General features: G+C 47.5%; 1 protein-coding gene across 4 annotated transcripts in view; it reads left to right on the top strand.

The window, feature by feature from the left end:
- LOC135448517 (USP6 N-terminal-like protein) overlaps positions 1 to 25,473 on the top strand; it is a 78,881-nt gene extending 53,408 nt beyond the window's left edge. For 3 of the 4 annotated variants that reach the window (XM_064714603.1, XM_064714604.1, XM_064714605.1), the window contains exons 4-16: positions 162 to 235; positions 762 to 847; positions 1,694 to 1,733; positions 2,464 to 2,544; positions 10,279 to 10,386; positions 13,402 to 13,511; positions 14,097 to 14,145; positions 15,214 to 15,334; positions 16,186 to 16,280; positions 17,830 to 17,895; positions 19,281 to 19,380; positions 20,595 to 20,747; positions 20,933 to 25,473. In XM_064714603.1, the coding sequence (XP_064570673.1) occupies positions 170 to 235; positions 762 to 847; positions 1,694 to 1,733; positions 2,464 to 2,544; positions 10,279 to 10,386; positions 13,402 to 13,511; positions 14,097 to 14,145; positions 15,214 to 15,334; positions 16,186 to 16,280; positions 17,830 to 17,895; positions 19,281 to 19,380; positions 20,595 to 20,747; positions 20,933 to 22,323 (2,466 nt within the window). In that variant the 5' untranslated portion in view covers positions 162 to 169 and the 3' untranslated portion in view covers positions 22,324 to 25,473. The remainder of the gene's footprint in view (positions 1 to 161; positions 236 to 761; positions 848 to 1,693; positions 1,734 to 2,463; positions 2,545 to 10,278; positions 10,387 to 13,401; positions 13,512 to 14,096; positions 14,146 to 15,213; positions 15,335 to 16,185; positions 16,281 to 17,829; positions 17,896 to 19,280; positions 19,381 to 20,594; positions 20,748 to 20,932) is intronic. The other variant, XM_064714606.1, reaches the window with a different exon arrangement.
- The last annotated feature ends 372 nt before the right edge of the window (positions 25,474 to 25,845 follow it).

Consider the following 25,845-nt stretch of genomic DNA (forward strand, 5'->3'; position numbering starts at 1 on the left):
ACTGTGCAACCTCAGCCTAATTTTAGCTGTGGGATATGGCTGGAAGCTAAAATTGTCAGCAAACGTTTTTTGTATTAGCACTTTCCTAAAATATTTCACATGCTGTGTACACATTTACTTATCTCCTTTCTCCTCCCTCCTGCTTTTTTTTTCCCTTACAGCTTCTGATATGAAGAAGGATATAGAGTCTTTAATAGCCCAGGAAAAAGCAGAAATCGTCGCCAAGTATGAGAAGGTACCACCTTGTGCCCCTCCCCAGCAAGCTGGCTGGGGCTGAAGCTGTTTAATCTATTAGGAATGCATCAAATAAGAGCTTCTGCCTCCCTGCAGGCATCGTCCCAGTAACCCTCATGCCATTAGGCTTCATGCCAGCTCTCCCTTCCTATACATCCCCTCTCACTACATCCCTGGGGTTTACTGAGGGTCCCATGTGTGCTCAGCATAGATACTGAAAGGTGCTGAGCTTCTGGTGCTTCAATGCTCCCTTAACACCAGGATGGCTTATGCCCAACAACACTGTTTTTTCTGATGTACAGCTTTTCCCAGCCTCTAGCAGAGGCACACATGGAATGCTGGATAGGCTGAACTTGGCATTTTCTGTGCCTTGAATTTGGCTCTTTAGTGCAGGTTTTGCTCTCCTGGTTCTGTGCCTTTTATCATTCAGGAGAGAGGGATGTAGCCTACAGGCTTTGGGTGCAGGATGCAGGCATTGGGGCATTCCTGATGCTGGGACAGCTCACAGGTGTCCTTTCTGCTTTCAGGGCAGACAGGAAGGAGCTCAGATTGACCAATGGGAAGATGCCGATTTCACTCTCTACAAAGTTACAGACCGGTTTGGATTCCTGCAGTAAGTGCTCCTGCCCTCTCCCTTCCTCTCTGACCTCTGTGTGTGTGGGGACCATCCTTCTGCACTGAGCATGACTGGCCCAGCATCTCTCCCATAAGCTGCTCTGTGGCTTGGCTTGATCAATCCCAAATGCAGGAGGAAAGACTAAATGGGCCTCCTTCCTCAACTGTGCATGTGCAGACACTGATGCTTTGCATCTGCTGCAAAACAAGGCTCAGAAATGGCTTCCTACCACAAGCCTGGCTTTAGAAGGTGCAGGCTGGTGCTCCTGTGCCTCTCTGTGTGCCACAGAGATAGAGACCTTGTGTTTGCGCCTGATGATTCAGGGAGGTATAGGAACAGACCAGAAAAGATAGCTGATCATCTTTGGTTCCCTTAGGAAACCTTTCCTTTAGAAATCTCCATCCTAACCAAGGCACACATGAATTTCATACCCTGTGCCTGGGAAAAATGCTTAAAAAGAACTATTTTTATTCTGATGCTTAACAGAAGTTACAATAGTAGGTGTTCTGTGTGTGGGAGGGAGGTTTTAAGCAATTGCTGTCTAGAAATTCTGCTTCTCTACCCTTTAAATTGCTGATCATGTGTGTATTGAAGAGGAGATATGTACCCAGGATTTCTAGTTATGTCCAATGCTTGATTACCCCCTAGAGCTCCTGTTGGGTGGTGGGATTTTGGATGATGCTTCCCCTGCCTCTTTTATACTGGGGACAGCTGTAGGAAGGGCACAAAGTCCCCAGGACATACCCCCTCAAGTGTCTGAGGTGGTCCATGAGCTGCAGCAGCCTGTGCTTCCCCACACCCTTTCTTGCCCATGGAGTAACCAGTGACCCCTTGCTTTTCCAGCGAGCAGGAGCTGCCAACCCGCACCGCCTTGGAGGAGAAGGTGAGAGCTGCCAGCTCTGCCATCATGGATGTGGCATCCTTTTCACACCAGCTGGGGAGGGAATGTTTTTTGAGGAAACAAGTGAGCAAGTAAGAGCAAAGCAGGCAGCCAGCACCCACTGGTCACTGCTGCTCGCCTAAAGGTGGGGACTCTGCACGATGCCCAGCTGTTGGAGCTTTTATTTTGCTTGGTCAGACAATTTTCCTCCTCCACATGGCACTGAAAAAGCACCTCTTAAAGCAGTATTGGGAGTTTCCCTCTGCTTTGGCACAGTGCTCAGCAGCTGTGGCTCGTAAAGGGGACTGCATGTGCAAGGGAAGATGGTGGAAGTTGTAGGTAACCATCACTTCCATCCTCATCTCCCCTGAGAGGTGAGCATGTCCTCTGGTAGAACCCTGCTAAGTGGGACTGAATCACATTTCTTCTGATCTGATACAGTGATAGGATTTGAGTCTAGCTGGACCTGCAAAGATTTTGATTGTCAGAAAATACTCTTGGGAATGCTTTCTCTTTGTTAAGCCTCTGTGTCTTGTCATTTTCACCAATGCTGCTTTTAATTACTGAGTGCTGAAATTACCAGTTTTTGCACGCACCTGTAGATTATTCCCATCCCTGATGTGAGGTCTTTGCATAGAAGTTTAAACCTAAGAGGATGAAGTTTTGTGTTTTCAAGAGGCATCCACTGGGGCTTTTTTTCCTTAAATTTGTCTTTTCTTCTCCCTTGTGCCAGCAAAAACAGCAGGAAATAGAACGCGTGGACAAGTGGCTTAAGATGCTGAAGAAGTGGGGCAAGTACAGAAATAGTGACAAGGTAAGGAGGAAAAGAGTGTGTGTCTGGAAGGGTGGGTGTGATGGATCCTTATGATGAGTCAGGCTTTCAAGAAGTCGACAGAAAAACCAGAGATCTCTGGAACATTGCCTGATTCTACTTCAATATTTTAAAGCTTTCCTAGAAATTTCTGGGTTACCAGTTGAGGTCCTGTTCTGACTTACATGGTTTTAAAAAGGTTTTCCTAAATGCTGCTGCCATTTTTGCACTTGCACCTGTGCAAGCAGGAGCACAGCAAGGATGCTCGTGTGCCCAGCTGGCTCCCTGCCCTGTGAGAGCAGAGGGCAGTGCACACCAGCAGTTGCTTCTGTGTTTCCACCTCCTGGAAATGGTATGGGAGATGTGACTGATACAGCCCAGTTGATGTTCCTTGTACTTCTCCCTGGGGGAAGAATTATTTGTCTAGAACAATGCTTAGATTTTGTATTTTGCTCCTAGCTGTGCCTGTGAGAAGCCACTTAGTTTCACATTGTGTACACCTGTCTGGAAATCAAGGAGGGAGACACCAACATTATGTCTTGCTTTGGTGTTAAAATGAACTCTGCACCAAACACCACTTCAAAACTGAATTGTTTTTAATAAATAGTATCTGTTTTATGTTCCTCTTACAAACCTCTTGGAACAAAAAACTCTTTGAACCTAATGACAAGACCCTTGCTGGGTAAGGGGAGGAGTGTTTTGTCTGACCTGCTCTGCTTGCAGCACTCTGCACAGGAGAGGGATGAAGCCTGGCATTGCCTTGTTGCCATGGCCTCTGAAGCCTTCGTGTTTAGCAGGAGTGGTGTGTTTGGCTGGACTGCTTCTATCTCCTGTTGGGAGTCCTTGGGAGAAATTTGAGCTTGGTTAAAAAGGCTAAGTAGAAAGAAATATCTGAAGAATATATGCATAGCTGTAGGGACAACATTGAGCAGGGCATCCTCCTTGCTCAGCTGTCAGGAGTCATGTCCTGTTCAGCCAGCCAAAGATGAGTTCTAGTCTCACTCTTCAAAAAAAAAAAAACAAACCAAAACCAGAAAAAAAATAATCTTTATGACAGCAGGGATGGGGTGGAGGTGGGCTTGGGGTTTTATAATCCTTCTGTTCACTTCAGGGTGGTTCTAATTACTTTGTTAATCAGTGCTGCTCCATGGGCAAAATCAGAGGCTCTCCTGTGACTTGGCTCTTTCTAATTAGAAGTTAGCACTAATTGGTTAGTGACCTTGTGGGTAAACCACCAAATTCCAGCAGGGTACAGGGAATTCCTTCAGGTCCTGGAGGATGTTTGGGGTGGGTAATGATGAGTGGTTTTAGCACACCTTGGATTTCCTGGGTCAGATGGTAAGGACAGGCAGGATCCAGCATAAGAGATGGGGAGCAGTAGCAGTCTCTGATCACTGTGTTTTGGATTTCCCTTGATAATTATTGGGGTGTTAAGCACACTGTAGCTGGTGTCACTCAGACCTGCTGGCTGGCAAAGGGTCAGACTGACAAGTGGGTTTTGAGGGTCTTTGGTTCAGAAAATGAGAAAGCTCTTGTAGTAGCATAAAGGATGTTATGAATAACAGCCTGTAAATGGTCGATGACTCTTGGACACAGAGGTGGCATTGTCCCATGCTGGGACACCGGAAGTGGCCATCCCCTCTCCCAGCAAAGAGAGAAGCCGTGCTTGGCCCCAAGCGGGGAAGGAACAGTCTGGTGACCCTGGGGAGTAGAAAGGAGCTTTGGTTTCAGTCCTGTCCAGCCTAACACCCGTTGCCTGGCACCAAGGCAAGTGCAGGCTGTAAGGTCTGTAGCAGCCACACACCATTAAATGCAAAGCCACTGAGAAGCACAAAGGAAGTGTGCCTTCTTTTAATAAAAACATGTAAAATCAGGTTGTATCCTACACCTAGATGTGAAACCCCATGCTCTTGTGTCAGGAGCATAGAAGCTGCTCAGATATTCCTGCTGCCACAGCTGGATGCAGTTCAGCTGTGGCATTTCAAAGACCTTATGCTGGGATTACAGTCATGTCAGAGGCTATGTCTTTTGTTCTAGCTAAAGTAAATGTGACAAGCCCTTGATTTGATTTTTCTAAAGCAGAGTGGGTTGGTTTTGTTCCTTCTCTGAGCACTCAGGCTGCCACATCTGCATTGCATGTTTCCTTCAAGTTTGTTTTCACCACTTGGCTGACATGATAAAACTCAAATGTCACAAGACAGCCACTCTGTGTTATTTTAACAATGACTAAGGTGTCATCTTTGAAAAAATCCTCTTATTGAAAACAAGAACCTTCCCTTTGATGTTAATTTTGATATGCTGTGCTTTATTAGAGGGGGAAAAAAATCTTGTTGCAGGAACTGCAAGCATTTTCACAGGGAAGTTGCCCTGACTTTGACTCTGGTTGAATGATATAGAAACCCATCTTATTTTCCAGACTGAGACTTCCTGGACTTAAGGGCCAACCTTTTCAGTCCCTGTTCATGTGCTGGAGCTGGCAGACATCTGATCATATCTAGTGCTTGATGAAGAGGGACTTAGCAAGCAAGCCTTTGTGTTTTACATCATTTTAGTATCTGATCGAGGCTTAGGTTGTTGTCTCATCTTCTGTGTTGTGAAATGTCAGCAGGAGGAGTGAGGTTGTGTATCCATCCAGAGCATTGACCCCGAAGCAGCCACCTGTCAGTGGGCAAGCAAGCAGCTTTTTCCGACCCTTGGCATGAGCCACAGAGCAGCAGGTTTGGCTTTTTGTTCCCCCACCTGCAGCCTGTGGGCATCCTTGCATGCTGCTGATGGCAGTCTGGGTCTCGTGACTGTCACAGATTATTGGAAATAAGGCTGAACAAAAACATAGTGCAACCTTTTACAGTTCCTTGACTAGAATGGCCTGGCTAGGAACTGAAGTAATTTCTGGCATAACCTGTTTCAGGATGAGCAACAAATAGGATTATCTTAATTAAAGTAATGCCCTGGGGCTCCCTGTGCTCATCATTGCCTTAGCTCTGTCTTCATCTCTGTTCTAGACACATTTTGTAACAATCTGATTTAATTTCAAGATCAGCAAAGAGTGACACTCAGCACAATTCCTCATATGGGTGGGGTTAGAATGATGCAATGGTGCTTTTTTCTGGCTGAATTTCCACAAGGAAAAGGGTACAAAAATAAAGGAGTCCATGAAAGGATGACATTGTTTTGCAGAGTTAAGGTATGTCAGACCTGCAAAGAAGTGCTAAACTGTGTTATTCAGGGTTCAGCACAGGGAGGCTCACATCTGTCTCCACTGCTGATTTGAACCCAAGTTAAAACACCAGCCTGACTTCGCTTGGGAAGGTCAGGAAATGGCTGGTGCCTTGTAAAAATCTACACAGTTCAGGCAGCACAGTTTTGCTGGTTAAAAAAGGCTGTGCTGTGTGTGCTGCAACAGCGGAATAATTTATTCATCATAGCCCTGAAATGGATTTCAGCCAGAAGCATCAGTCATAGCAGGAGGATATGACCTCTGCATCATTTCCAAGCTGCATCTTGCTGCTGGCCATGTGGGATGGGACCTTTAGAGAGGGATGTCTTTGGTCATAGATGTCTGGTTTTTAGGCAAAGCCTGCCTTTGTGCAGGGGGGAAGCCTTGCCTCTGCTAAGGTCACGGGAGTGCAGAGCACTTAATCCAGTGCATGCCAGCAAAGCGGTTTAGGATGAATCGGGGATCTGTATGGACTGACACACCCCCCAGGAGTGAACTGTCTGCTAATGCCAGGGACAGCCAGCAGACATTTGTCGTGCCAGGGCGGGCTGAAGTCACATCTCCTGCCTCAAATGCCATGGGAAGGAAAGGGGGTTGTGTCTGGGAGTTGTAGGATGCTTTGCCTTTTTTTTTTCCATTTTGGAAAGGCAGATAGCATTTTCCTCTCCTCCAAAGGTAGCCGGGCAATAACTGTAAATGCTTTCCCATGCCCCACCAGTTTAGGACTTAACTTTGCCCCTGCTTTGCTGGCACCCCATCAGGAATAGCTGCATAGGCTCCAGCTGCAGGCACAACAGTGGAGTTGGGGGCAGTCATTAACCATATAGAAAGAAAGCCATGTGTGCTGATGTCCTGACTGCCAAGCATCCTGCATGGCCACATCATCAGTCAGCAGGTTTAGTGGTACTCAAAGGAAATCCTCCACTCCAGGTGAGGATTTGCACAGCTCAGTTCCTCTGGTGCATCACTGGTAGAGGATGTGAAGAAGTCCTTTCTCTTTGGAAGGATCACTCTTTGAGTCCTAAAGGAATTGAGGAAGGCGATATCCCTGTGAAGCCCTTCCATATATCCAGCATATGTCTCCAACACTTTAAGGTGTTGGAGATATTGCCATGGATACCCAAAATTTGGGCATTGCTTCTTCAGTCTTTTCCTAGTGATCCGTGCACATGGCTGAGAAGTTAACAGTGACAGACTCCAAAGTGTGAAGGTGAACTGCAATGTGTATATTCTGCTTCAAAAACCAACCCCCTCTCCCAAATCTTTTTTAATTTCACTGTCTTTACTACTGCAAAAAAATGTTCTGTCTTTAAAGGCAGTGACTCCAACCCTTGTATTCAAGACCTGGAACAATTGGTTGGGTACTTCTCAGAGGAGATTGCTGGTGCAGAAGGATGGAGTCTGTATTTCCATAGTCTTCCCCATCCCATCTACCTCAGAGAAAATATGTGGGCAGGGGAGAGATAGGGATGGGGTGATGATGGCCTCTGTGCCATGAGCTGTGTATGTTAAAGCCTGGAGAGGTAAGATGATCCTGTGGCAAAATCTGGAGCAGGTTTTAGACACCGTGGTTTCAGTCCTTGGCTGACACAGCCTTTCTACAGTGTCTTGAACCATTGCTTTGACCACCAGCATCTCCTTTTGTGAAGCAGAATGGTGTTTGTTATTCTAGCCTGTGCATTGGTCTGTCAGCCTGCATGGGACATGATCCAGGTGCTCTATTGCCATCTCTAAGCACTGAGTGGTTTAAAAGAGAGTGACCTTGAGGGCTGACTGCCATGTGGTACAGGAGTTATCATCACGTGCTGCCTTACCTCTGTCTTTTCATCCCATCATAAATACCGCTTGTATGGTAACTTCCCTGTTTTCCTTCAAGTTTCATGATGAAGAAAAGTTGCTCATTTTTTTCTGGGTGACTCACAGCTCTGAGGTTTTATCACTTTCATGTCTGGAGGTGGTGGGAGGAGGAAAGCCCTTGGGTAAATAAAAGGAAGGCATTTCATTTCAGTTCCATCTCAGCATGTTTTGTACCTCCCCTGTTCCTTTAGCACTTGTGCAAAGAAAATCATTAGAGACATTACTATATGCCACAGAGGTTGCACTCATTAAAGTACAACAATACCAGCTCTGGAAATTCAAAACAAAATTATTTCCTTCCCACGGACCTCAGTACCATCATATGCCTTGGCAGCTGTCAGTCAGTCTCTTGTATTCCACTGGAAATAAGTAATCTTTTCAGAATTAGTGTTCTTGTCAGAATTGCTGCATATTTTGGTTTGTTGATTCTGCCTCAGCTTTTGCTTCATAAAGGCATGAGTGCTTGCAGGAGCCAGGCTTTTGTGTTTATCTACTGCTTGGGGATGTGGTTCATCTAATCCTGTTGTTTTGTGTCTCTTGATGCATTGCTCTTCTTTCATCCTGATTTAATGACTCCTGGGAAATGGGGATGAATCTGCCCCACATGGTAGGAAGGTTTGCTGTCCTTAGAGCACCTCCTTATGTGAGCCTTTGGGTGTCCAGATGGTGAATTAGTGATGTCCCACTTGAAATGCAGCATGCAGTTGAACAGGATGGTGGCTTTCCATGGGCATGTCTTGCTGGTGAGGTTGCTTTTGGAGGGCAGTTTTTATTTGGTGCATACAGAGGGAAGGGCAGGATCTGGTAAAGGATTTCTGCAGGATTTCATCATGGCCATGCACTGGACCTTCACAGCTGGTGCTAAGCAATGCTTGGGGCAGGGCAAACATTTGGGGAGTTCTGAGGATGGCATTTTAAATGTTGAATTTCCATTATATTTTCAGGATCAGGATATGTTGCAGACACTTTATCTGTCAGCAGAAGTACTGAAATATTTATTGTAATGGAGTGGAAAAGCATTCTCATAAACATCTGGTTCTCCTGGTCCTACAAACTACAGTTATTTTACATACTTTTTTTGACTGGGATAGTGTTAGTTCTTTGCTGTGCCCTAGCCTGTCTGCTTGAAGCCCACTCCTGTCTTACCTCCTGGTCTTGTAAGTCTTTGGGACAAGGACCAGCACTACTGGGTTTTGCCCTCAGTAGACACAATGCTGCCATGAAGACAGTGAGGAAATGATGAGTGTCAGTTTGTGTTCATGGAGGCTGTGAGCCAGCACAGTGCCATGGTTAAGGCCTTAGTGTCCTTGTGAGAGGCTGACCTTCAAAAGTCAGGTTGGAAATAGAAGAGCTGGTGGTGCAAGGTGGGTCTGAAAGGAAAGGCAAGAGAAGCAGGTGTTCATTTGGGTGTGTCAATGGCAATGTGGCATGCCCACATCCAGAAAACCTTCTGCTAGGATCTTGTGCTTCCCTGGGGATTGCTGTTCTTCTCTTACATCAGCATGCATTGCATGAAGCAGAACACCCTATGGAAAAAGAAGAGAGATTTTGAAGGTGGTTGGATTAATTTGTACCAGTGACAGTACAGTGACAGTAGCTCCAGTTGATTGCCTGATCAGGCACTTCCATTCTTAGCTCCAAGCTCATTCTCATGACTGGAAATCTGGCACCTCTGTCCCCTCCCAAGGAATTGCCTGGTTCTGAGGGAGCACCATAAGGCAGCATAAATGTCCTCCATGGCTGGAGCTTGGGCATGTCCCACAGTCCTTCAGTGTACCCAAGGTTCCTCAGGAATCTGGAAGAGTGCTACTGTTTTTGTAGTGCAGCTGCAAGGCATTTCACAGGTGGGATGAATGAAAGGAAGGAAAGTATTCAGAAGAAGATATTTTTCTTTCTTATGAACCTTTTTTTTAATGGAAGTAGTCAGCAATGGAAAAAAAAAGCTTTTTTTTTTTCTTTTCTGTTTTCCACTGAAATTTAATGGGGGCTTTATTACAAGAAAAAGGGAAGAAGCATCTGGGAGATGAAGTGAACAAAGACCTCTCTCCTATGAAGACATGCTGAGTTGTTCAGCCTGAAGAAGAGGAAGCTCTGAGGAGACCTCAATGTGGTCTTCCAGTACTTAAAGGGGGCTTGTAAAAACAAGGGAGAATGACTATTTACACAGGCAGATAGTGATAGGACAAGAGGCTACAGTTTTAAACTAAAAGAGGGCAGGTTTAGATTACATGTAAAGAAGAAATTCTTTACTGTGAGGGTGGTGAGGCACTGGCACAGGCTGTCCAGAGAAGCTGTGGATGCCCCATCCCTGGAAATGTTCAGGGTTCAGGCTGGATGGGATTAGGAGCAGTCTGGTGTAGTGAAAAGTGTCCCTGTGCTTGGCAAGGGTGTTGGAACTAGATGATCTGTAAGGTCCCTTTCAACCAAACTGTTCTATGATTCTCTGGTTCTATGATTTTGACTAACAGTTGTCTTTGATGGGTGCAGATATTCAGCTCATCCATCAGATCGGAGGTGCCCTCTCTGTGCCAGCACAGGGAGAGCAAGTGATTGCCTGGGGTGTCTGCTCAGATGGCTGATTATCTGCAGCAGCAAACCATGCAGAAAATGTGTTTGCCACCAGCAGGACCCAGCTAACCTCGCACATGTTTTCCTCCCTGCAGATGTGCCGGCGTGTGTACAAAGGGATCCCGCTTCAGGTGCGAGGCCAGGTCTGGTCACTTCTGCTGGATGTTGAGAAGATGAAGAAGGAGAATGAAGGAAAATACGAGGTATGAGCTCTACCTGCCAAAGACAGCAGGAGAAGGATGATAGGGAGGTTAGATTGGTTGATGAAGCTGGTTTGGTGAGGACTGAAAATGCAAAGGGTATCAACTCTTTGTCCATGGGTTTATATTAAGCTGGAGTCTTCTAGCATGATAGTTGGTTGCTTTCTATAATATGCTGTTTCCATTTATTCTGCTGGAAGCTGGGAGCAAAGCTACTGTCAGTGTTACTGCTTCTTTAGAGAAAGATGCAGGGAAGAGTGAGGGGAAGCTTTCCATAGGCAACATAGGGAAGCCCTTGGTGGATAATTAACTTATTTTCCAAGCCTGTGTTATGATTTATTTTGCATCATGTACCAGGCTGAGGATCAAGGTGTTGTGAAGACAGTTATTTTTCAGAGGCAGGAGGTTGAGTGCTGCTTCCAACAGGTGTTTCTAAAATTCCCTGCCTATTAAGCAGGGTGAAGCTAACACTCATTATTGCTGGCCAAGCGTGGATGTTACTGGCGAGGTGCCGCGGGGATGGAGGCACACGCAGGGGCTGGGGGAAGGCAGGCTGGGCTCATCACACTAAGCACTAAGATAAGGAGGCTCTCCCAGCATGCAGATTAAAATTGTGCTCCCTCCCTCAAAGCTGTGCTACACAGGCAGGGAAGCAATCCAAACAAATGAAAGTCACAAGGAGTTATCTGTGCTCCAGAGGGGTCTGCGATAAACAGGAGCTTCAGGGCTAATAGGCTTTGCTGGATGCAAACCCTCTACAAGATCATCTTAATCTACCTTTTCTTTGGTGCTGCCTGTCACCAGTAATTAGCTCTCCCCTAATTTCCTCCAGGAGAGGCTCAGTGCAGGTCCTGGATGAGGGGTTTTGCTTTCAAGAAGGGACTCAGACAAGCCTCAGACTTGTGCCCTGAAGGAACTGGTTCCAAGGCCGCCCCATTTCTCCCTGGTGTATAGCCCATGGCACAAAAGCCTGAAGGCTACCATGGGACATTCCATGCTTGCTTTTCATGTAGGTGTGATGCTCTACCTCCCCAGGGTTCATTAGCTGCAGCCAGAGGGCTTGAGGGGAGCTTGAGAAGGCAGCAGGAGAAACATATTGGCCATGGGGCAGAACAGAGGCATCCTGGCTTTTACCCACTGCTTTGTACAAGGTCTTTGGGATGGGACTTCCAGCTTTCTAGCCTCTGCTCTGCCACCAGCTTGCAGGACTCACAGCACTAATGAGCTCAACAGAGCATCTGTGGAGCCCCCAGGTTATTTACATTAGGGAAAAAAGGAGAATAACCCATCTTGTGTTTCTTTTTTAATGTCTGCACAATTAGTAAAGCCTCCTGGGTGCATGGAGTTGACAATGTCCTGTGTGACCTACCTGCCATTCATGTGCAATGATTTAAAAATACCCAAAGTAAGTTATTTACTTTGAGAAATTTCTGTGTTGTTCTGGCAGGGAGAACAAGAGGGCCTTTAGCAGGAAAATTTGAACTGAAGTGACTCAGTGCACATGAATAGTCATATTCTCTCAGGTAGTCTGTCTGCTTTATAGAGGGCAAGGAGCCATAGAATACAGAGACCTCACTATTCACAGCAGGGAAACAATGTTGTTCATCAGACCTTCATGCCATCACCACTTTATCCTCACTTGTCCTGTGTAGGCAATAATTCAAAATAGCCCCTTTACTACTGCTCCTCCATACAGCTGCTCTCAAGGTTGACGTTAATATTCCCAAGATGCTGTGATCATCCAAAGTGTTGGCTGTGCTGGACACATGTGGGTGCTAATGACCTTCTGCTGTTCACCAGAGCTGATGTGGCCACCTTGGGAGGTCAACAGCAGCCTGGAGGCGCCTGGTGTCAGGCTGATAAGCATTCATTGGATGGCAGCTGCTGGAGCAGATGATAAGTATCTGTACAGATGTTCTATTTTCTGTCTCTCTGTGAGCCAGGAGGGATCCTGACCCTGGGCTCAAGGCAAATTGGGCTTGCTGCTCATCTCTGCTGCCTCCAATCTGCTGGGGAATCTCAGTGTGCCTGAAGACAGTCATAAAATGTATTTTCTTCCTGCAGTTAACCCTGGAGACATTAAAGGAGAAGGGCATGATCACTGGTGGTATCTAAAGGCTGTGAGATGAGATGCTTAGCTATAGCATAGTGGTCCTTACCTGCAGTACAGAGCTGAATGGTGGGTTGCAGATGGGACTGCCATGAGATTTGTCCATGGAACGTCTTCATCTTGAGGCTCTGAGAGCACAGTTGGATAAGGTGGTCTTAAACTTTCATTTGAATTTCCATTCTTTTCAGTGGACTTAAATCCTTTTACTGTGTGATGCTGCCTTAAATGATTTGCCAGCTTGGGGGGAGCATGGGGATTCTTCGCTTTGAGTTTAGCTTCTGTTCTAGACTTTGCCAGTTTCTTAAAATTTGTACCAGCCCAAGAGAATATTCCAGGACTGCTCTTCTGGTGGAAACTTCTTAAACTAAAGATGACTCTTTTCTTCAGGGAAAGTAGTAGTTGGAGATCACAGAGTCTGTCATAACAGTTTGGGCTTTATTATGTTTGAGCTTCTGAAAAGCTGACAGTGCTGTGTACATCTGTGTATTGGTTCCTTAAGGATCAACAGAGCTCTCAACGCTTTATGATAGCCAGCCAGGCAAAGAAATCAAAATAAACGAGAGTGTAATTGAATTGTAAAGGTTTTAGATTCTGAAAACTCAGTATCTGCATTGGAAGATGGGTGAAGGCTCGAAGGCTGGGTTGGCAGCTGCTGCTGTCTTAGGATGTGAGTGTAGGGTCATCCCCTTCTCCCTGGGCCAGCAGCACAGACAAGGGCTCAGGGGCTCACCTCCAGGCTGCAGTTCATTGCTCACTGCAGGACAGCAATGTCCCCTCCTCTGGATAGCTCTGTGCAGCTCCCAGGCTGCCACTCCTGCTGCAGGAATCCTGCCTTCTCCCTGGTGGAGAGAGGTACAGGCTGAGATGGTGTCTGATTCCTGCCTCTCGTCTGCCCCTCTCCCTTCCAGCAAATGAAAGAACAAGCCAAGAGTTTTTCATCGGAAATCAAGCAGATAGATTTGGATGTTAACCGCACCTTCCGAAACCACATCATGTTCCGGGAGCGCTACGGAGTGAAGTGAGTATGGAAGGTGTTTGTGGCTCATATGGGCAGTCCTGCCAGTGCATGTGTGAGGGATGAGCTGGATCAGCAGCCAGCAGCCCCCTGGCTCAGAGCAAAGCCATCTTTGCCTTCTCCTCAAACCATCACCACACAGTGTGACCCACAGGTGCTGGGCTGCTGATTCTTTCTTCAGAGAGGTCCACACTGGAGCAGGCTCAGCCCCAGTTCTTGAGCCAAGCAACAGCCTGTTGCAGTGCTTTCTCCCCCAAGGCTCACAGTTGCAGAAGGCTTGGTTTGGGATGGCTGGGATGATGGGAGGTGGGCCCATCAGGATCTGGGAGGGATGAGGTCTTCATGACAGATTGGGTTGGAGAGGTTTGACCAAGTGGCTTTGTCACTGGGGTAAGTCACACCTGGCTGCCCTACCCAGTCTCCAAGGAACAAGCTTTCTGGTTCTGTGAGCCCTGCTCCTTGCAAAAGTGTTAAGTACCAGCTGGTTGGGTGTTTTCAGAATCTTTGCTCTCTGTGTGTATGTACTGGTGTGTTCATGAAGCTGGAGACCTCATGCTCAGGTGTTTTAATATCCTTCTTTCTCCCCAGGCAACAGGCACTCTTCCACGTCCTGTCAGCATACTCGGTTTATAATACTGTAAGTAGTAACTCCAGTTAACATGAAGAGCATTGTGCTTTATATATTTATATATGTGTGTGTATATACATATGTGTGTGTGTGTAAAGATTTAACGAAAAGCTTTATATATGTGTGTGTTTGTGTAGACATACATATTTTCATGTGTAAATATATGTAATAAACACACACTTATTTAGCCAGTGGTAATTCCAATTTTAAGTCCTAATAGTGGTTTGTACAGAGAGGTGCAAGACTCTCTGGCAGCACAAGAATCTTTCCACAGTTGTTTCATTCCCTTGTTCATTTTGTCACCTGGTAAATGACATCTGGCAGATTTAGAGTGTCAGCAAAGAACAAGGGATTGCCCTTTGGCTTCTCAGCTACACTAGTTTTCTGGCAGTCTGTCATGTTTCTGACTTCTTGTCTTACACCAAATGGTATCCTTGTTGAAAACACTTATTTACTGCAACAAACCAGTAATTTTTAGCTGAAGGATACAGGCAGAATAAGCTGAAATTAGCAGCTGAACCTACTGTCTCCACCTCTAAGAGAGGACAGTTAGAAGATGCTCAGGGGGTTAGTTGAAGAGCCTCCCTCATGCCAGATAAATGTTTACCAGATTTATTTACTGTTTAATTACTTCAGTACTCATATGGCTGAAGGAATGCAAAACAGCATTGGAGCCACATGCTGTTTGTCATGCCAAAGATAGATTTGCCATAAGGAAAACATTTTTTAAAATGGTGAGGTGTGGAAATAATTGCTCAGAGAAGTTGTGGATGCCCTGTCCTGGAAGTGTTCAAAGTCTGTTTGCATGGGGCTTTGAGCAACCTGGTCTAGTGGAAGCTGTCCCTGAGGAGGGTTGGATGAGATAATCTTCAAAGGTCCTTTTCCAACCCAAACTACTCCATGAGTCAGCGACGTGGTAGATGCTGTATGCATGTGGGAGCTGTGAATTTGGACATAAACGGTAAAGACTTTGAAATGGGACAGACCTTGGAAGAGGAGAGGGAGGTACAGGCAGCTTTAGCATGATGGTAGGCTCTGCCAACATGGCAGCACATGTGCCCCTCTTGACTGTTGCAGGAAGTGAGCTACTGCCAAGGGATGAGCCAGATTGCAGCCATCCTCCTGATGTACTTGAACGAAGAGGATGCATTCTGGGCGCTGGCGCAGCTGCTCACCAACCAGCGGCACGCCATGCACGGTAAGGCTGCCTGGGCCAGGGTGTCTGCCACAGCAAGGGAACCTTGTTAGCTTGGTCGGCAGAGCTTTGTTTCTCCTCACATATTGCTTTAATTAAAGTGGGTGAGGCTTAACTACTTGTGCAGCCTGACTGGGGAGCTGAACTTCACTCTTGGAGGCAGACAAGCTCTTATCAAAAAAAAACCTGAGTTTTATCCACTTGATAATTAACACTTTCACAGAAGTGCTGTCCTGCCTTCAGGGTTCCTTGCCCTTGGCAATCAATTAACTCAAGGTTATGAGTTTATAAGTCTCACAGAAGTACATCCAAGAGTATCCACACTAAATGTAGATGTAATTCCACTAAATGTGTGATGTATTATTTTACTTCAAACACATTAGAGATCCTTTCATCTTACTTGGGGTTAGCAGTAATCTATGCACAGAGGGTTATTTCATGGGCAGAGAGCTAAACCTTATGGCTTGATAACTTTGGACAGTCTTAAATATGTGTCCCACTAGATTACAGGGCAATGAACATGCTTGTGGTGTTCAAACATCTTCAGCTTTTCTCTGAACCTTGGTAAGCACTGAGGTGTGTTTGGAGAGCTCTTGACCAAGCCAAGTTGCAGGCAGGCAGTGGGAGCTGGGTGAGAAGGACCAGCTGGGCTTGGTCTGAGGGTCTGTTGCCCAGATGGAGTGAGGGGTGATCTCTGGAAAGGAGGGTGAAAAGGAGGTAGCTGGGCACCCTGTTGTTCAGCCAACTTCAACAGTCAATGCATGAGATGTGTTTATAGAGAATCAGGCTATCCCTGTCCCTGCTGCAGAGCTTACCTGATTTCTGTTTTATTTCTCTTGTCTTTTCTTGTTAAGGTTTTTTCATTCCTGGATTCCCAAAGCTGCAGAGGTTTCAAGCCCACCACGAGCAAATTTTAAACAAACTGTTCCCCAAACTGAAGAAGCACATGGTATCTCTTTACTGTCAGTCTTCCTATAATAATGCCACATTTTAATGAAAAAAGCAGTTCATATAGTGTTCTGCCAAACAGATGCACAGCTGAACATGTTTCTAACCATACAGGACTGCTTCAGCTGCAGAGGCAGGCATTTATTAAATGGGTTGCCCATATCTTGCTAAGGTGAATGGTAATCATTTGCTTGCTGATCATCATTAGTGGAAGGACTGCTAAAATGTAAAGGCTTCCCAGGAGAGCCAGGAAGGCTTACAGAGCCTGCAGCAGTGTGGCTGGACTGTGTGCTTGCACCAGCTGCAAGGCCCAAAGGCTGGTCTGTCTGGAGTCTTATTTCAGTGATTATTAGTATTAGTATTAGTCTTATTTCAGTAATAATTAGCACTCCAAGTGCTTTGCTGTTGTTTTAAGTCAGGAGGCACATAACATTTGCTGGGTGTTTTGTTGCTTGGGCATGTCCAGTTGCTTGTCTCTCCAGCAGGTGATACAGGCCCATTTGGTGGCTGCAGGAGCATCTGCAGGGCACACCAACTCCAGTCTTATGTCCAGGCCACTATTTTACTGCACCTGCTCTCTCCTTTTCTTTCCTTTTGCCTTGCCCCCCTTTGCATTTGGTGTAGACAGCTGGTCTACACCAAAGGAGTGGCCAGACTCCTAAAATTCTCTTACACTCCCAAGAGGCTTGGTAGCCCCCATCTCCAGCAAAAGGTGTTTGTATTACCATCATCTGCACAGCTCTTGCTTCATGCTGCAAATGGCTGTAAAAGTGAAACAGAGCCATGATAGGTTTTCACTTAATTATAGTCATGGGCAGAGGAGGGGATGGGAATAACTCAGAAAGCTGCTCATTCCTCCTGCTCCTGAAGGCTCTCCAGGCTTGCAGGTGCACAGCACCAGCCAGAAGCAAAGGCTGGAGCTGCCCATTCATCCCATGGGCTTCTTTCTCTTCCCATCCCCATTGCTTCATTGGCTTTGCAGCAGAGGTCACGTCAGCTCTGCACACATGCCAGCACTGGGCACCAGATGGAGAAATGTTAGACCAAGGTGGTGATGGTGAAGTTTTTAAGAGTTTTCCTTAGCCTGTCAGGCTGTCCTGCTCCTGCAGCAGCCATGCCATGTAAACCAGGTGGAGCTTCCAAAGCTGCCTTGACTGTGCTCCAAGAGGCTCACATGGGAATTGCTATGGAAACAAAAATGGTAGTCTGCAGGAATGGTTTGAGTTCCTGGAAGGTTTTTTTAAATCCCTGGAGTAGGTATTAGGCCAGAAAAGCTTCTCCCAGAAATCCCTTTCCAATACTATGGCTGAAGCCTGGCCACATCGAGGACCAGGTTCGGTGGATGTCTTGGGCAAAGGACCAAAGCAGGGCTTCAGCACTGGTGTGTAAAGCAGGGGCTTTCTTGGGAGATCAACCACAGCCAAATCCTGCACTCACATCCCAGAATAAGTAAACCAACCAACTAACCTCCCCCAAAGCCTTATGAGCTGCTCGAACCTCCAGTAACCAGCCTGGTGAAATGCCTGTCTCTCTTTGCTCTCTTCCCCCAGGACAAGGAGCAGATGACCACTGGGATTTACACAACCAAGTGGTTCCTGCAGTGTTTCATTGACCGGGTGAGGATGCTCTGGGGGTTTTTTGCTGCTCTCCTGTTTGCATGTGTGCTTAATCTGCCTGTGTTTTTTTGTAAATCTTATACTTTGAAGAAGCTGTTAATATTTTATAAGGTGGGATATTATGCACACTCTCATAAAGGAAAAAAATTAATAAGGGAGAAGGTAAAAATAACTGCATGTCACTGATGAGAAGCCAATTCCTGCTGCCTCATCACAAGCAGTCGCAGGGAGATAGCTCAGCATCAGCAGTACGAACTTCAGAGTCAGGAGAGATCTTTCTCTTGTCCACTGGTACTGCTGCAAAGGCAATTAACCTCACTTTGGCTCTGGAGACAACATAGAAAGAAGAAGAGATGAGGGCACAAACCTTGACAAATAGCAGTGCAGCAGCTGCAGGCAAAGGAGTGGATTGGGACTGGAAAGGTAGAAGTGAGAGAAAATTACCCTGATTTGTCCAGAGCTAATTTGCTAGTCCTGAGCCAAGACTACTTCATTTTTAGGATCAGCATTGTGCTTACTGGACTTGATTGCAATGTCCAGACTTGCTAATATTTAGGACATCTGTGTGTTCCAGTCTCAATTTTCTGCTGCCCTGTCTTCTATAAAACAGTGGGTGGCTCCTTCCCCTTGAGAGGGAACTTGCTGCTTTTGCCACAGAAAGCTGTATAAAATGCAAAATCCCTTTAACTGCAGTAGCATGTGGTAAAAGCTGCAATGGTCAGTTGTGCCAAACTCTGGAGAGTCTGTGCAGTATCCTAAATTAGAACCTAAACATTTCAGTAGGGTTAATATCAATTTCTGTGTTGGTGAGGTACCTCAGATCTTTGGTGGGAGGTATGGGCTGCTCCATCACTTTGGACATCAGTTCAATCCTGTTTGTCAGATTGGGTCTAGGTGCAAATTAAAACCTTTTGCAGAGGTATTTTTAGCAGGCAGAAATAAGCCTGTATATAAGAAAAACCTCTTCTTTGGACACCAGATGAATGATTTTTTTAATGCTTAGTGATGCATCATTGGGTTTTCAGACCTATCCCATAAATAGCGCTTTTGGGAAATCTGGATGGATACAGGAGTTGTTTTTTGTGCTCACAAGGCTGAAAGATGATGGTACTCTCTCTAGGGTAGGGGTTATCCACATGCTAGCATGCTTATGAGGGAAGTTTCTCTTTTTTCTGCATTCATGGATGGGTTTTAAGTATTTTCCCAGCCAGCCAAGTTCATTAGCTTTAAGGCAAAGCCATAGATGATAAAAGACATTTTTGTGTTTTAGATGAATTCGTGACTTGCAAAGCCTAGCCCTGTTGTGTGATTTGGTGCAAGGTGATGCAGTGATGGCAGCAGCCTCTGTTTCATCATGCCATTTGTGACTTGTGTGTTTGGAACAGACCCCATTCACGCTGACCTTGCGGCTGTGGGATATCTACATCCTGGAAGGGGAGCGGGTGCTGACCGCCATGGCTTACACCATCCTCAAACTGCACAAAAGTAAGGTCCCACCTGATTGCATCCCCTGTGGCTCTGGTGGCACTGTGCTGGGCCACCCTTGTGCTGCTGACCTGGAAAGCCTTGCTGGCCACTTCCAGCCTCTTGGTGCCTTGCACTGGCCACAAAAGGCACAGTCCAGGGGAGGAAAGGAGATGCCACAAGGATTGACTTACTGTGCTCAGCACACAGAAACCACACCTGAAATGCTCCCTGCTGCCTCTTCCTATGTACTGTGCCCCACAAATTGCTTTTAGGGTCAATAGAGACAGCAGCCCATCTGTCTGCAGAACTTTATGTGGTGACTCAACTGAAAAGTCAGTAGAGGGACAAGTAAGTCCACTAATACACTTCTAAAATGATCAAAACCTGGTTGTCTTGCATAACACTAAGGCAGTGATGTTTCTGCCTCGAGATCTTTGTAACTTTGAACCCCTTCACTCCCATAAATTGATAGTCTTGTTGTGTCACTCTTTTGGCCTTCATCTGGGGCAGGAGTGTGTGATGAGAACCTTTGGGCAGCAGAATTTATGGGACTGCATGTGTTGGCTTCTGCAAACAGCCACCCTGTTCTTCCCTCATTTAAATGAAGAACAGGCTATCCATAAATAAATCTTGAAGTATCCTATTTGTCTGCAGAAAATGAGAAACTGGCAGGCAGGCAGATGTTTCAGTTTGGTTGTAAAATCTCACCTCCTTGAGGAATGTGTAGTGTGGGTTGACATCTCTTCCTACAACCTGTATTTTTGCCTGTATCCCATCCCTGTCTGCAACCTTTGGAAGGGCCAGCGCCTCTTCCTGCTTCCCTGCCTGCTGGTGCAGGTTGGCATCCTCAGCTGGTGGTGGCAGCTGCCGCCAGGGGCTGTTCAGCCTGATGCTTAGGGCCTGTCTCATGGAGCTTTTCCTCCTCCTAGAGGCATTGGTGAGAACTTCCAGAAATGGTCTGAACCCTGCATCCTCATCAGCACAGCTCCCAGCCCTGCCATTGTCCTGCCACTGGGAAACTAGTGCTCAGGTGGCATGGATATATACATGTATTGATGACCCTGAGCAACAGTGGGAAGGTGGGAGAGAGGCAGAAGCGTTCAGGCTGTCCCACTGTGGAATGGGAACAGCTACAGAATTCCAGATAAAACCAAAGCGTGGTGTAACCCACACTTGTGCTACCCTGAAATTTGTCTGTGCCACTGCCATTACTCCTTTCTCCCATCCCCCAGAGCGCTTGCTGAAGATGACACTGGAAGATTTACGTGAATTTCTGCAGGAGAAGATTGCTGCTTCCCTGCAGTACGAGGACGATGCTGTCATCGAGCAGCTGCAGGTGTCAATGACTGAACTGCGAAAGATGAAGTTTGACCTGCCCCCACCAGGTGGGTAGAGGGGAAGGTGGGCAGCCCAGCAGGGACCATCCCGCTGGTGTGGCTGGGAGCCAGGGCAGCCCAGAGGGGCTGGTACCTGTTGTGTGGAAGCATCTGTCTTCCTTACATTCAGGGCATGCAAACATAAACTGATGCATAGTTTGGGTTTTATTTTGTTTTCTCTGCTTCCAATGCAGCAAAGCCTGAGGAGTTTCCAAGGAAACCCCTGGGCCTGGAGCTCTCCCTCAACCCAGTAGCCATAAAGGAAAACACAGCAGCCAATGGCCAGAATGGCCAGGTGGGTGAGCGCACTCCAGACAGGGAGCCCCAAACCGACAGAGTTCCTGGCACACCAGGAGGAATGACAGTGGTGGAAGCGAGGATTCTCACCTTCCAGGGTAGTGAAGCAGCTGAAGCAACAAACGCGCCTGTATCGGGTGGGCGGCCACCGGATGAGGAGGGTCAGGTGGAGCCCATCATGGACGGGCAGCCATCATCTCTTCTGAAGGCAAGCGAGACACAGGCCCAGCAACACCTCCTGCCCACGGTCCTGCCTCCAGAGCAGCCCCTTCTTGCTCCTGGCTGTGCCGTGGTGGACCATGGAGTCTCCCTCCATGCCCCAGCTGCACACAGCTCCTTAGACTCCTCTCTCCAAAACAGGCCGGCTCCTCCCGACTCCAGCACCGCTGAGCCTTCTGCTACGGACCAGGCAGCGTGGCAGCCAAATCCCTCTGCCCTGCCAGCAGGAGAACAGGACCAGGCAGCATGGCAGCCAAATCCCGCTGCCCTGCCAGCAGGAGAACAGGACCAGGCAGCATGGCAGCCAAATCCCACTGCCCTGCCAGCAGGAGAACAGGCATCTTCCCTGAGCAGAGACACAGTGCTCGAAGCAGCCCCCCATCCTCTGCCAGCCGGCTGCCAGCAGCTGTCCCAGACATCACAGAGCCATGGCTCCCCCGAGAGCGAGCGCGGGGAGGAGGCGGTGGATGACAGGCACTGCAGGGCGGTGCTGCCGGACAAAATGGGCCTGAAGCGCTCGGCATCCAAAGCTGCATCCACAGGGGAGCTCCTCAGCCTGCAGCACAATGGGCTGGGCAGTCCCGCCAGCACCACGCGCTGGCCCGAGGCCGTGCTGCCCGCGCACAGGCAGGCAGGGGGCAGTGTGCCCCTCTTGTCCAGCAGAGAGCCGGAGGCAGCAGGGCTGGCCGAGGGCTGCCCCACCCAGCGGGCACCGTCCCCTGTGGTGGAAGGGAACAGCCCCTATGTCGTTATCAAAACCACCACTCCCCTGCACCTGGCCCATGCGACAGAGCAGGACTTCTTGAACAGAAAGCAGGTGGCATTGCCTTTGTCAGAGACTGGACATCCTCTGCCTACCACCTCAATGCCACCACCTCTTATGCTGGACCCAGAGGAGGCAGAGGTCCAGAAAAGCCTCCAGAAACCATTAAATGCACTGAAAGCCCCACGACCCCCACTGAGCCCCAAACCAAAATTACCACCACAGGTTGCCAAATCCCGCTCAGAGAACAGTTTCCTTTCAGGCTCTCCTTCCCTGGCAAAGCTGCCCAAATCGGTGACATTTTAGTGGGGATGGGAAGGGGAAGTTAAGGGAGAAGAAGTGGGTTCTGGAGAAGCACCCTTGCCCCATTTACAGGATCCTCTTCTGTCAGCAGGGCTGTCAGGGTGACAGCACAGCACCATCGCACGTCACGCTGTGCTTTGGTACGAGTGCCCAGTGAGGAGATGAAGCGGTGGCCACCAGCACTAGGAGACACCAGCAGATTGGATTTGCATGTTTCCTATGGACAAAATGGAAAATGCTTTCAGGTTTTGCTCCTCAAAGCTCCCCAAGTCTCATCACGTGGGGGAAGGGGCAGGGCTGGTGAGTTCGTTGCGTGTTTTCTCCTGCTCCTGTCTGTGGGAACCCGCGACCAAGCAAGCAGGCACAAGGTGTCGGAATCCGAAACGCTTTCTTTACAATGCCCCATTGGCGCAGCTACAGCATTGCTTTCAAAGGCCTTTGTAGCAATAGATCTTTATTTCATTTCCCAGACCTGCAGTTGTAGGCAGCAGAATTTCCAGGCAGTGCCATGGCATCCTGGCAGGACACAGGCAGCCCGCTGCCCCCTCTATGCAATTCCACAAAGCAGTGCCCAGCTGTATCTGGCTCCTGCTGCCGTGGTGGATGGTGTTTAGGAGGACAGATTTAACAGCTGCTGAGTCCCTTGGACATCTCCTTGGTGTCAGCCCGGTGGGGGCGCTGCCAGCAGAGTGGTCCTTTCCCAGGTTCTTAGGGCAACAAGGACAGTGATGAAGGTGGAGCCTGGTCTCTTGGGCCGAGTGCCCTTTCTGTTGGCCTTTCCTTCCCAGGGCCAGCACAGCGAGCAGGCTCGCTGCCTTTCTGTTCCTCAGACAGGAGAAGGGGCTGCTGGCTCAGGAAACCCGCCTGCACTACCCAGCTGCTGGACGCGTGATGGCATCTAATCACAGTGCCGCAGATAAGTCCACTTTTGCTTTGAGTAAGTTAAGTGTCAGAGTGGAAAGGGCATAGGAATTGGGGAAGGGGGAGCACATTGCCCAGAACCTAATCTTAGTCCTTCTGGTTGAGCCCACAGAGAATTAACAACAGGAAGGAAAGTTGGACATGATGGGTGCCCACATGCCCACTTGCCCTTCATGCATTAAGTCCTAAAGGTCTGTCCATCTCCTCCCCATCCCAAGGTGCAGCTGCTGCACAGCCCAGGCCATTGGCCGGAGATGAGCAAGGATCTGGGGAGACACCTCATAGAAAGAGCTGGTCCAAAATTCTGATTCCAGTATCTACTTCACCCTTAGAAGGGACTTCATCAGGAAGGCAGATCAGTGAAAAAGCAGGAAGTAATCCAGATATGCTGGATTTGACTTTGCTGTCCAGAAGGGGTAGCTGCAAGTGCAACCTTAGGTGGGACTGCAAGTGGGATTCCCATTCCTTCAACAGAGATCCTGGGCAAAAGCTCCTATAAGTTCTAATGAGACTTTGAAAACTAATTTTTTTTTATATCTCAAAGGCTGCTTCAATTGCATAACCTGATCTAAAGCCTACCTGAAAGCCCAGCAGAAAACTTCCACTAAATTACTTTGTGGGTTCCAGGAGCTGGACTTGATGATGCTGGTGGATGCCTTCCAGCTCAGCATATTCTATGGTTCTATGATTTATCAGGGTTTATTTTGCCTTGTGTACGTGCGGTGGTTTATGTTTGACAGGGAGTGTCAAAGGGAGCACTGGATTTTTGTTTGGATGTAGCCAGCCAGACCACAGCACCCTCAGCTTTCATTGGAACCCCAGCTCTGTCCCAAACCCCATCTTCTTCCACTGAGCCTCCAACCTTGCCCATCCTCTCCCTCTGTAGAGCAGGGAAAACCCTATTAGCTACCTCGCAGGGGTGTTGTGAGGAGTCAAGCATTGCTGTTTGAGGAAAAGTGCTCTTTGAATGTTCAGTATTTGTGTTTTGAGACACCACAGGTCCTTTCTAGGACAATGGTGCTTGAATTGTTTTTAATTTAGAGTATGTTTTTCCGTAACTGTGCATAGTTAAATGTTATTTGTGTGTTAAAATACCTGAGCAGTATTTCAGGACAGATATCCATTGCCTTTTGCTAGCAGCCCACTGGCCACAGCAGCTTACTGGGAAGCAACGAGAAGCATCTGAGAGCTGTTGGTCACATCTTGGCTTCTGTAGCTTGGGGCTCTGTCCTCTCCTTGAAGCCCACACAGGACTCCTAATGCATCTGAGCATCACGCATGCAAGAGCTGAGACCTCTTTCCCCTTGTTTTAACCCATTTTCCCTCATTTCAGGCACACAGCCTTTGCACATCATGTTTCTTGTGCACCCAGACTCCTCACACAGTGTGTCTGGGATGTTTTGCAGTATTAACATTTTAAAAAGGTGGTTTGCTCTAATTTTGGAGAGCTGTCAAATGTACAGTACTCATTGCATGGCATTTGGTGCATGATGTTCAACGTGAATTTTGATGGGGAAAGTGGTGGGAGTTGTCTTTCTCTCCAAGCCCTAATGGGAATGAGCAGCAAGGTCCTCAGTCATCTTCAGGCCTGGGGGAACCACCAGCAACACGCATTGCTGTCCTTGGTGTGATGCTCTCACTGGAACACACCAATGCATGATCCCCAAGGAGATGCCCACTCCTGTCTATCTCCTCTTGCTGCAACAAAGCTGCAGCCATGGTGGGTCTGCAGCAGCATGGCCCAGCCTCAGCTCTTTTGCAGGAATAGGAAGGGAAGGAGCAGGATGAGGGTGGCAGCTCAGCAGGACAAATTACCTAACCAAGCCACTTGCAGCCCTGCCCAGCCCCCTGCAAGAGTCTCGACCCCTCAGCAGAAACCACTCTTACTGTGAGCAAACATGGGAAAGGAGCTCCCCACATCCTTGTCCTTGCAGCCCTGACACAATGGTGGCCTTGCTGCCTTCCATGCAGAGGTAAGGACCAACGTTGTGTGTTTGGGTTTTTTAGGTTTAGTTTGTTTTTCCTTGTGTTATTTGTTTGTGATAGAGCACTTTGAGTGGCTGCAGCACTGGCAGAGAGCAGGAGCCACAGGACCCAGCTCCAGCAGGGGCCAGAGGTTGAGGTTAGGGTTTCTTGGCCATGCACTTTGAGAGCCTGGCTACTGTCTGCTTTCCTTTTTATTTGTTCTTCTTGTTTACAGCGTGGAACGCTTCTTTCATGACTCTTTCTAATGTATTATTATTATTACTTTTAAGAAAAAAAAAAGTTTTTATGTCTGTTTTTTTGTTTGTTCAGTTTGTTTTTTTTAAAGGAAGGGTTTTTTTGGAAAAAAAAAAAAGTCAATCATTCCTTTTTATGCTGATCCAAACTGTCCAGAGTGTTTGATGCTGTGTTTTACATGGTTGTAGTAATAATGGTTAAAGAAGTTTAGCACAAATTCAGACTCCACAAGGTTTCTTACAGGAAGAGAAGCTGCACCAAGACTGGTTGTCTTCTCCTGATGACTTTTAGCTTGGTTCACTGTGTATGCTTCAGCTGCAACAGGTCCATCCTGCTCCATCTCTGCTTTCCTCCCTGATTTTCTATTGTCATTAAATCCAGGCA

The sequence above is a fragment of the Zonotrichia leucophrys genome, chromosome 5 (assembly GCF_028769735.1).
Source record: "Zonotrichia leucophrys gambelii isolate GWCS_2022_RI chromosome 5, RI_Zleu_2.0, whole genome shotgun sequence".
Taxonomy (NCBI): Eukaryota; Metazoa; Chordata; class Aves; order Passeriformes; family Passerellidae; genus Zonotrichia; species Zonotrichia leucophrys.